The sequence below is a fragment of the Peromyscus eremicus genome, chromosome 7 (assembly GCF_949786415.1).
Source record: "Peromyscus eremicus chromosome 7, PerEre_H2_v1, whole genome shotgun sequence".
Lineage (NCBI taxonomy): Eukaryota > Metazoa > Chordata > Mammalia > Rodentia > Cricetidae > Peromyscus > Peromyscus eremicus.
The window spans coordinates 66,403,807-66,416,203 of NC_081422.1; the positions used below are offsets into that span (position 1 = coordinate 66,403,807).

At 38.8% G+C, this 12,397-nt stretch overlaps 1 protein-coding gene across 3 annotated transcripts in view; it reads right to left on the reverse strand.

Annotated features, from left to right (window-relative positions):
* Positions 1-12,397, reverse strand: part of Tcf12 (transcription factor 12) — a 271,671-nt gene that overhangs the window by 98,134 nt on the left and 161,140 nt on the right. For all 3 annotated transcript variants that reach the window (XM_059268212.1, XM_059268213.1, XM_059268214.1), the window contains one exon: positions 6,751-6,815. In XM_059268212.1, the coding sequence (XP_059124195.1) occupies positions 6,751-6,815 (65 nt within the window). The remainder of the gene's footprint in view (positions 1-6,750; positions 6,816-12,397) is intronic.

Genomic DNA, 12,397 nt, shown 5'->3' on the forward strand with positions numbered 1-12,397 from the left:
ACTCAGTTGACCAGGCTGGCCTCAAACTCACAGATAATCCGCCTGCCTCTGCCTTCCCAAGTGCTAGGATTAAAGGTGTGCACCGCCACTACCATTGGCTTCAATAAATATATTTTTATGTGCAATAAAATGTCTGGGCATTTAGTTTATTAGTTTTGATGAATTCACATTAAGATATCAAGCATTCCCATTCCCTACATAGCCAAATCTGACTTCCAGAGGTAACCAGAGATTAGGTTGTCAACAGACACTTTTGCCATTTTATAGATGTTTGACCATAAAGCCATACATTATATATTTCAAGATCTGGTCATGCTTACATGCTTTCCTGTCTTTTTACTTGTCTTTCCACCTATGTCATCAACACATTCCATTTTATTGAGCAACATTCAATGGATGAACACAGCACAAGTTGTTTATCCATTCTGTTACTGAACATCTGGGTTGCTTCCAGTTTTAAGATAATATACACAACTGCTATGAACTTTCTTGACATAGCTTTTTATGAACAATAATCCCATCTTCCTTAGAAAAATATTCACAAATAATATTGCTAGTTATGGTATAGTTGCATATTTACCTTTGAAAAGCACTTGGTAATAGTTCTCTAAAGTCACAGTGCCACATGATAGTCCCATATTTGATGTTGTTCATGATCTTAAATTCAGTTATTTGGGTGAGTATGTAGTGGTATGCCATGATGATTTTAATTCTTATGCACCAGATAGCTAATAATGTGGTGTGCATAAGCTAATCAGTCTTCTGTGCATCTTCTTTTTTGGTGGGGGGAACAAGTATTTAAATAGCAAGGGAATTTGCTAGGAAAAAGGGGTTCTGCAGCAGAGACAAAAGTAATGAAGTGCGAGTATAAGTAAAATACTTTATATATGTATGTGCACACACACCCCTGTGAAAGAATAAATTCAATGAGTGAAAGAAGGATGGCTGAAGATGGGATTTGCTATGCTGCCCAGGGCTGGCCTCAATCTCCTGGACTCATGTGGTTCAAGAGGTAGTCCTGCTTCAGGCCCCCGAGTACCTGGACCACAGGCCTGTGCTAGTCACAGTGCTCTCTTCACTTTTTCTTGTTGGTGCTCTTTTTTGGGTGAATGGGAGTTGAATACACTTTAAATTGTGGCTAATTTCAACTCCTCAGTATTTCTTTTATGTCTCATGCTTTCTACTTCTTTTATAAGAATTTTTGTGTGAGGTTGGAGAGATAGTTCAGTGGCTCAGAGTGCTTAATGTTCTTATATAGTTCCCAGGTTGGTCCCCAGCATCCACATCAGGTAGCTTACAACCACCTGTAACTCCAGCTCTAAGAGGATCTGATATCCTCTTCTGCCCTCCAAGGGCACTGCATATATATGGTACACATTCAGAAAAGCACACACAAATAAAAAAAAAAAAGTTTCTGTGAAATAATTTTTGTTTGTTCTGAGGTGGTAATATTCATGTATGTTTTCTCTTCAAATGTATTATTACTTTCGCTTTCAAATTCAAGTTCCATTTTAAACTTAAGTTTTACACAGTATAAGGGATAAAGTTCCTCTTTCCCACACTGATACAGTTACTCCAGTACCTTATACTGAAGAGATAATCTTTTACTGAATTGCTTGTATCAACTTCATATATCTGAGGGCCCTTTCTCAGCTCTCTGTTCTGTTCCTTGAGCTGTTTCGACCTACATACAAATACAAAACTGTCCTGCTGATTAGTATTACTTTGAAGTAAATAGTGATATCATGGTAAATACATCCTCCTTTTTCTAAAATAGTTTTGGCTTCTTAATCTTTTGCCTTTAATTAAAAAATTAGTTATATTTATTTATTTATTGTGTGTGCACACACAAACATATGACCACATACAGAAGTCAAAAAACAACTTATGGGAGTCAGTTCTTTCTGTCTACTTTGTGACTGAGGGCACCAAGCTCAGGTTGTTAGGCTGAGGAGCTAATATGCTTACCTGCTGAGCCTTATCACTGCAATCTTCTATCTTTAAATGTTCTTGTCAATATCTATAAAAAGTCTGTTAAAATCTACATTAAACACATTAAGTCTATAGCCCAATTTAGGAAGAAATAAAATGTAAATAACAGTCTTCAAATTCACAAGCACAGTATCTCTGTTCAGATCTTTGATTGAGCTAGTTGTGTTGTGTATTTTCATTGTTAAAGTCTTATATGCTGTTAAACTTACACCTTGATGTTTCATGAGTTTTAAAATTACTATTTGTAGTGGTTTGAATGGGAAGGCCCCCATAGACTCACTCATGCATATGAATGTTTGGCCCATAGGGAGTGGCACTATTTTGAGGTGTGGCCTTGGTGGAGGAAGTGTGGGGGCAGGCTTTGAGGTCTCATATGCTCCAGCTATGCTCACTGTGGTACACAGTCCCCTTCTGCTGCCTGTGGATCAAGATGTAGAACTCTCAGCTCCTTCTCCAGTACCAGGTCTGCCTGCATACTGTCCTGCTTCCCACCACTAAACCTCTGAAACTGCAAGCCACCCCCCATTAAATGTTTTCCTTTATAAGAGTTTTCTTGGTTATGGTGTCTCTTCACAGCAATAGAAACCCTAACACACTAGTATTATTTGTGTTTGTGCCTATATGTAGTTGGCATGTGAGTACATGGAGGTCAGAGAACAACCTTATAGAGTTGGCTTTCTGTATTCCACCTTGTGGGATTCAGTATGGCTATTTAACAGGTATGCTTAAATGATTTCTTATTGGTGTCTATGTTCACGATCTCTACATTTTCAAACCTTTACACTTTGTTGACATTGATTTTATGAGATGGTATATGATTCATACCTTTTGACTATAATTAACACGTGCCCTTGAAAGAAACATTCTTCAATTGTTGGATGTAGAGGTCTGTAAGTACCAGTAAGACCAAGTTGTTGAGAGTTAATTTAGCTCTATTACTAAGATTTTGTATTGTTATTGTGTCAATTACTGAGAAAAAGTTCTTAAAATCTTGTTTGTTTTTTTAAAATATGCATTGGGTATTCGTCTGCACACATGTCTGTGCACTACTTGAGTGCCTGGTGCCCACAGAGGCCAGAAGAGAGAGTTGGATGGGAGCTGTGTAGGTTGTGGGAACCAAACCAGATATCTTTGGGAGAGCACACAGTGCTCTTAATGGCTGACCCATCTCTCCGGCACTAGTATCTTCAAATCCTCATTTATGTAAATTTACTTCTAACTCTATACATTTTTTTTGCTTCATTTATTTTTAAGTTCTCAATAGGTGTACACACATTTGTCACTTACATTTTCTTAATATTCTTACTCTCATCATGTTTCAATACAAATGCCTATATAAGCAGTAAAGAGTTAAGTGAGTTTTTAAAGTTCTTGTTCTTAGGAGCTTAATAATGAACTTCAATAAAACCTTAAACTTCTGGGGAAAAAACTAACACTGCTATCTTTTACGGTTCTGAAAAATTTATTTAAGCTATGTAAACAAATATTTGTATAAGTATCATAAGAAAAACTATCATAATGATGAAAGAATATTCACGTCACTAGGTAGTTTAAAAGGTACTGTGTCTGTTATTAATTAAAAATGGCATTAATTATCCTTTGTGCTGCATCAATTAAAAACTCAATTGTGCAATGATCTATGAGTACTTCCAGTAAAACTATTGTACCCCTTCCATTTAATGGCCTATCAGTTCTGAGGTAGATGGTAATATGAGAAGACTCAATTAGCAATGTATTATTATATCGCCTTAACCTGAAGCAAGGCCTATCAAGCACTATTAAATTAGCCTGAATCTTGCAGAATGTCAGCAACATTATATATACATTAACAGCAGAGTTAATGTTCCTTGGGAGGTGCTACTGAAGAAAAAAAAGTAAAGGTAGCATTTGAATATAATTTTGTAGTCACCATTTATATTATATTCTCTTGTATTTTTGTCATTTGTGAATATATATGACAAAGTTTCATTAGTTAAGCATAGTTTTGCTTATCCAATTTAACACACATTATCTGAAATACAGGTTTTTCTTTGAACAAGAGTTAATATGCTTTTCTTCTTGTTCATCATCACTACCATCATCATTATTATAAGATAGGGTCTTGCTCTGTAGCCCAGGTAGTCTTAGAACTTGAGGCCCTTCCTGCTTCAGCCCCCATAGTGCTAGAACTACAGGGGGGCAGCACCATGCCCACAACACCTTTAATTTTTCTAACTCTTGAATTTCCCAAGCTTATGCTCAGTACCCAAACAGTTGGTGTGATGCACCGTAATTTCTCCAAACAGTTGCACCATAGTAAGAGCTAAGGAGTAGTAATAAATAGGAGAACCACTGTTCTCTTCACAGCAACGAACCCCTTTTTACTGGTTTCAAGAACCCCTTTGTCTTCACTGATGCTGTCTGTCCTGGCTGTAATAAAACTTTTCATTGCTTTGCTATACTACGGAGTTCCTCTCCAGGGCTGTTGATCACTTGGGCTGTGAATTTTTTTAGAAATTTATCTTTCTCATATGTGCATTTGTTTAAAAAAGAAACCAGATTGATTGTTTGTTTGTTTGTTTCTTTCTTTCTTTCATTCATTCACTTTTTTGTGCACTGGTGGTTTTGCCTGCTTGTATGTCTGTGTGAGGGTGTCAGATCTGGAACTGGAGCTACAGACAACTGTGAGCTGCCATGTGGGTACTAGGAATACAACCTGGGTCCTCTGAAAGAATAGCCAGTGCTCTGAACTGCTGAGCCATCTCTCTAGCCCCCCACATGTATATCTTTAAGTTTTGTGTTTTGTTAATGTACCTTCTGTAAGTTTGTTCCTTTCTTTGCCATGGGACTTCTTGATCTCTACAATGTTTATGAACAGCTGTCAAACACTTCCTTTTAATACTCATGTGAATTCCAGCCTCCAAGGATTCATGATAAATAGGGAAGCTTAGTCCCCTTGCCAGACAAAAACATTAAAAGTGAAGGACACTGGAGCATAAACTAAAAATGTGAGAGGAGGAGGGTGGTGGTGGTGGTGGTGGTGGAGGTGGTGGTGGTGGTGGTGGTGGTGGTGGTGGTGGTGGTGGTGGAGGTGGTGGTGGGGGTGGTGGGGGTGGTGGTGGTGATGGTGGGGGTGGGGGTGGTGGTGGTGGTGGGGGTGGTGGGCAGTGGTGGTGGTGGTGGTGGGGGTGGTGGGCGGTGGTGGTGGTGGGGGTGGTGGTGGTGGTGGTGGTGGTGGTGGTGCAGCACACCTTTAATCCCAGCACTTAGGAGGTAGAGGCAGGTGGATCTCTATGAGTTTGAGGCCAGTTGCAGGACAGCCTGAGTTACACTTCTGAGAAACCCTGTCTCAAAAAAATTTTAAAAAAAGCCACAAAACAAACACACACTTCAAGTACCAGTATAGGTTTACTACTTGCTGTGTATAAAGCCATGCAAACTACCCCTGGAGGATGTGTTCTTTCAGGTCTGCATGGTAAGTTGCTGAAAGGATTCAATGTGAGCATTTTAAAGCACTGCAAATCTTAGCAATGTCAGAATATGTTTCCTTCTTTATCAAGTTGGGAACTTCAACATTTTCTCTTAAATAAAGAATTTCAGAGTTTCTTTTGGTATATCTCAAGTGGCAGCCTCAATATTCTTGCACATTGGGGGATTATTGCTAAAGTAAGGGTTTCTTGAAACAAGCATTATGATACTACAATAGTCAATTTGAGAACCAAGACTAAATGACTAAGGGGGGAGGGTGCAATGTATACCTTAGACAAAGGAGTGACTCACATTCCAGATGGGACATCACATGACTCAGAACATCATGCGATCTAAAATTGACCAATGGTTTGATTCTGAAAATTTCAATTTCATACTTTGAAAACAAAGGTGGCTGCATAAATTAAACCCAGAGATAAAGGGGAATTTTACTACTTATTTCAAACATAGGGCCTTTCTTTGTAGCCTACACTGGCCTCAAACTCAGCAATCCTCATTCCTCAGTCTCTCAAATTCTGGGACTACAGGTGTGGGGCTACCACGTCTGACTCATGAGGCATCTGTAGCATTTAACAAATCACTTACGGTGACTATCACTGTTTGTTGTATTTGCAGTAATTATGAGTATGTACATATTAATTAGAGTGATATTATTAGTATGACAGTTAAGACGAGTAGATACTCATGTCTTAGATCAGATTAAAATCCATGAAGATTGTCTTTCTATTTTTGTTGGAGGGTTTGATTCTGAGAGGAATCTGAAGGTAAAATAAGTTTTCAGAATCCTATGAGAAAACAATGGGAAAGATAGCCACCAGCAAAAATACAGTATGTGAAGAACCCGAAAGGGTAGAGAGCAAGGTCCCTGGTCAAAGCCAGCTGCAGCCTGGAACACTGGTGAGCGGTAGGACAGCAATGACAGCACAGCCCCCAGTGCAGCACACGCAAACTGCACGTGTTAATCACATGCTCTTCAATGCATGTACCAATAACTGGCTTTTCCTATGGGGAATTCTGGGGGAAAAAAATCATTTCCAGAAGTGAGATGTATTTTAGAAAGCAGTAGAAACTTTGTCTACTTTGTCTCCAATTAAAAAGAAAGTCTGAATTGGGGAAGGAGAACCATTTCAAGAGGGGGGCAATGGAAAAAGAAGATATGTTGAGCTGCTAAAAACAGAACAACCGTATCACATGAAGTCACAAAATTCTATGAACACACAATGGTGAAATTACGTGGATAAATTTCTATTTTCTCTATCATCACACAAGTATAAGTCTTACTAAACTTACCTGACAGCCTGATAATCCCGAGTCTCTGCTGTACAGGGAAAATGAGCCTCTATCTGATGTTTTTCCTGTAAAACCAAAAAACAACTCTGTATTAAAAACTTCATTGGTGGACAATAAGCTCAGCTGCAAAATTGTTCATCCTAGTCTCAGTAAATATTTGACCATCAATGTGAATTCACTGAAAATACTGTCCAAGGAATAAAGAATTGACACCTAAATAGTAAACAACATGACTCACAGAGGATATTCATACATATTTGCTTCAAACTGGACATCTTTCTTTCTCTCAAAAATGAAAACAGTACAGATAAACCTGAATGAACATCCATGCATGCAGTTTTACTATAAAGCTGTTGTGAGTCTCATGTATAGTTTGTGAATGAATGTACACTCATGCACTCAAACAATACACATAACGATTTGAAAACACTTTAGATAGAATTATGTGGTACATACCCTTTTGAAATTTGCATTTTCATATAATATTCTATTTTTGAGATAAACTGACATAGATACTAGTTCACTGATTTCTATTGGTGTCTCCTTAAGTACATAAAAGCACAGCTTATCTACTTCCCTGCTGAAAAAGTTTCCAATTTTGTGAGTAGAGAGCCATGAACAAATACTCTTTGAGTGTCTTACTATGAAGCTTTTTCCAGGGTGTACACATGGCAGAAGTGCCAGTTACAGGTCACACAATAAGGCACTTGCCTTATTCCTCGACGCCCTCTCTGGCAGTATGAACTCTCCTTCAGAATTCCTTTTGGGACACAGTCACAGTTCAGAAGTTAGCCAGCCAAGTATAGGAGCAGTTCTGGCAGTTCTCGAGGGAACGGACAGTGGACACCTCACAGCACCAACAACTGACAATTTTTATGTCTATGTGTGCAAATCGCTTGAGAGCATTTGTGTGCTTGTGCTTATGGTATATACATGAGTGCACCTATGTGTGTGGGTGAACCCATCTGTCAGTACAAGTGTGTTGACCGAAGGTCAGTGTTAGATATCATCTTACTTTCTGAAAGTCTCTCACTGAACATGGCCCTTTCTGTTTTGTATAAGTTGGCTGTCCAATGACCCAAGATGCTCCTGTATCCTACTCCATACCTACTGCATTACAGGCATGCCTAGCTTTGATGTGGGTGCTGGGGATAGAATGCACAGACATCATACCCACTGACCATCTCTCCAGCCATTGTACTAATTTGTAAATAGAGCATTCAGACGTTTCTTTTCTTTAAAATATCTTCTATTTCATTTTATTTTATGTATTTTATGAATATTTTGCCTACATGTATGTCTGTGCACCGCATGAGTGCTTGGTGACCACAGAGGCCAGAAGAGGGCATTGCATTCCCAGGAACTGGAGTTAACTGATAATTGTGAGACTCCACATGGTCACTTCAAATCAAACCCTGGTCCTCTTGAAGGGCAGCCATGCACTTAAACGCTGGCTCATTTCTCTAGTACCTACTCATTTGTTTTTAATAGTTTAAGTATATTCAGCAAAACAAACTTGCAAATACAATATAGTTTATCATGTCATACTGCTTAAGACTTCAGTAAAGATAACACAACTTGATGATGATATAAAAAATGGACGAAAAACAATGTCAAGATGTTTTCCTCCATTTCAAGGTAAAAAGTCACCATGTAATCAAATATGATCAGAATTTACCCTAACGATTTAGAGATTATGTGAACTTTACTATAAGGACATGCTATACATTGAGTTATTAGCTTGTGGCTGAATAAAATGGACAAGTTTAAAAGTTTACACAGAGATCATATGTCCAAGTTGTCCAAGTTGGACAACTCTAAACCTACCATCTACTAACACTGTAGATACACAGGAATCTAAGTCTAGATATTTCCAAAGTGCCAAGGATAGTATCTCTGAGCCTTTTGGCTACTGGGATACAGTATATATTTCTGATGAAGTAGAGGCCACACATAAAAACATAAACTTAGAATGGAAAAAAGTCTGATAATAAATGTGGTCTATGTACTTCACATTCTCATCCTTTGTCTTCTTTTTTTTTTCCTTTTCTTTTTTGAGATGGAGTTTTGCTGCAGAGCCCAGGCTGGCCTCCAGATCATGGCAAACCTTCTGGCTCAGTCTCCCAATCATGCCTTGACTACAGGCATGCACCATGACTCACAGGTCTATTCTTTGGGGAGGAGTGGGGGGGATCCTCTCTGTGTAGTTCTGGATCTCCTGGAGCTCACTGGCTAGCCTCAAACTCAAGAGATCCTTCTGCCTCTGCTTGAGTGCTGGGATTAAAGGCATGCACCAACACACCCAGCTACAGCTCCCATTATTACCATATTCTTTCACATAAAGAATTTTAATTTGAAAAATATGCATATAAAGTTAATGGACTAGAAACCCTTCCTAAAGCAAGAGGATGGTAGACATAGAAAGGAAATACTAACTCAGAATGACCTGTAGAGTTCAGTGGGGGGGGGGGGGGAGGGAGTTCACACCTACATTTACAGGCTTTTTTTTTTAATAAACAGGATAAGATAGTTTGTGAGATATTAAAAAACTTTCATAGTTTTCTAAGAAATGGTTGTCACTGTAAACAAGCTTGTACCTCATATACTTGGCAAGAAAGAACTGGAAAACTATGTTAGCACTGTAAACAGACACTACACCTATGCAGATAGTCACTTAACACAGTATATCAACTTCACTGCTGAAATACTCACCAAGTCCTTTCTATCCTAGAAATTCCTCATCCTCAAACATTAGTAATTAGTAGATAAAGTTGATACAATCATTTACAACACGTTATATTACAAACCATAAATACAATTGTCAATTAAAAACAAGCTTTGAAAGACTTCAAACCAAACCAACAACCTAAACTGTACTATACTCAGATTCACATGTACTAGTAAGACATTACAAAGTCAAGGTAGAAAAGGAAACAATAGAACATGTGGACATTAGCTTGAGCATCATCAACAAAGCCCTTTAGAGTCTTAGTGATTTGTAGGGAGGCTGATGTTGAGTTAACTCAGAAAAATGTAAAATTGGTCTGGCAGGATGGCATAGCAGGTAAGGGTATTTGCCACGCAAGCCTAAAGACCTGAGTTTAATGCCCAGAACCCACGTAAGAAGGATGGAGACAACCAAATCCACCAAGGTGTCCTCTGACCTCCACATGTGTAATGGTGGCATGGGTGCATCCATCCCCATAATAATTATAAATACAAGTTCAAATACTTAATTTTTAAAACTTTGCCTATAAATATTCCTAAACTACCTTCCTTTCACAGGTATATTCAAGTCAGAGGGGATGAAAATATTACAAATCACAAATCTCTTCCAATACAGTAAATAGCTTGTTACAAAAATTATATTTATTCAAATGAGATTGTGAAATATAAGTATGCTTTCATTTCATCTTTCACCACGTGGAACTTGTTATTTTTCCAAGGACTTAAAAGTCTGGAGCTGGGGGCTGGAGAGATGGCTTAGGGGTTAAAAGCACTGTTTGCTCTTCCAGAGGACCTGGGTTCAATTCCCAGCACCCATAGTGCAGCTCACAACTGTCTGTAACTCCAGTCCCAGGGGATCCAACACACACATGGTGTACAGACAGATACACATGTAGGCAGAACATCTATTTACATAAAAATAAAAGCTTAATAAACTTGTCTTTCCTCAAAAAAAAAAGTTTGGAGCTGGGTGTGATGGTGCACACTCTAACCCCAGCCCTCAGGAGGAACAGGGAGGTGGATCTCTGGTAGTAAAGTAGTACAGCTCTCTCTATTGCAAATACTCTGGACAGAGGAGCCTCAGTTTGTACTGTAGTTCCTGTTCTTGTTGCTGTGACAAATTCCTAACTCAAGCAACTTCAGGGAGGAAGGATCCTCCTGGCCTCCAGTTTCTGTGGCTGCAGTGCAGTATGGTGGGGAAGGCAAGGGAGCTGGGGCTGCTCTGTCAGTAGTGACTGAAGTGTAAGTCAGGCATCAATGTAAGTAAGGCATCAATCAGTGCCTTAGTTCCAGAAGCAGAAGCCAAACTGGAACCTAGGTTGTTTATCCTTTAAGGTTTTGCCATTGGTAGCTTCTATCCACCAGGCTAGCTCTATTTCCCAAAGACTCCATAGCCTCCCAAACAATGCCACTATCTGAGCACCAAGTATCTAAACACAAGAGTCTGTAGAGGATAGTATGCCTTGAAAACATATTAGATGGATTTCTCCAAACATTTATGAGCTAGTGACTCTGAGAAACAATGGATTATGAAATTGTTAATGCCAACTTATGGAAAATGCTACAATCCACTGAAAAATGAGAAATAGTAGATTATGAGATTGTTAATGCCAACTTATAGAAAATGCTACAATCCACTGGGGAAAAAACAAGTCATGAAAGTACTGCTGTTTTTGTTGGATACAGTTTATAGTCTATATGATTTTTTTTAAACACCACAAATTAGATAAAGCCATAGTCTACATCCAGAATATGGCAATTATTTTCACTTTCAATTCACAAAAGTGGTTGGAAGCAGCTCTTCAGGGAGGCAGGTACTGTAGGGGATAGGTACCATGGGGGCAACCTTCAAAGGAACTGTGAGTAGTATGAGAGGAGACAGGGGCATCTAAAGCTACAGACTCCACTCCCATCAGAATATAAAGATGAAACACAAAAGAAGACTCTTTGGGGTAGGTAGTTTGAGAACAATATAGCCCTTTGGGCAAGTAATCGTCCAACAAATGTAGTCTTGCAAATAAGCTGTATTCTGCCCAACACAGTTCTAGAATCTTCAACATGGTTTTCATTTAGATACTGATTAATGCTGCCCCACACTATAAAAACAAGTCATCTTTTTTTTTTTTAAAGATTTATTTATTATATATACAGTGTTCTGCCTGCATGTATGCCTGCAAGCCAGAAGAGGGCACCAGACCTCGTTACAGATGGTTGTGAGTCACCATGTGGTTGCTGGGAATTGAACTTAGGACCTCTGGAAGAGTAGTCAGTGCTCTTAAACGCTGAGCCATCTCTCCAGCCCAGAACAAGTCATCTTAAGGATAAAAGTGAAACATAGTGACTATGACAAGCCAATTAAACACTCAAGTAAAATGCAAGAATAGAGTTATACAGGGAGAATCTAGCAGGTCTTGGGGATTTTCATGTGTTGAAAACCAAATATTCAGACATTCCCATCTCTTATTGCATAGAAAGAGTTGAGTTTGTTTATTTGTTGTTGTTTTTTTTTGGGGGGGGTTGGTTTTTGTTGTTTAAAGAAAGTAATCAGGTGGCTTCATCAACATTTAAGAAAAACAAGGTGAGAAAAGAACAATGACTTTAGAGGCTACCAAATGTCTCACCAAAAGAGGGCCACTAATGATTTTCTGTTCTCTACCTTCCAAATCATAAGAACACTGTTCAAGTCAAAAGGTAGCAAGCAAAGAATCTGAAATCCAGATCAAAATTTGGGTATCTGTGCCCATAGAGGAGACCTAGATGGAGTGTGCTTTAAGACTTACAGAGCTATCATATAACAAGGAATCAGAAGTAGGGCTGGTTTCCTTGAAGCAAACCTGCAATAAAGGACAGACATAAAGATATGTGTGTGTGTGTGTGTGTGTGTGTGTGTGTGTGTGTTCGCACGCGCGTGTGCGTTTGT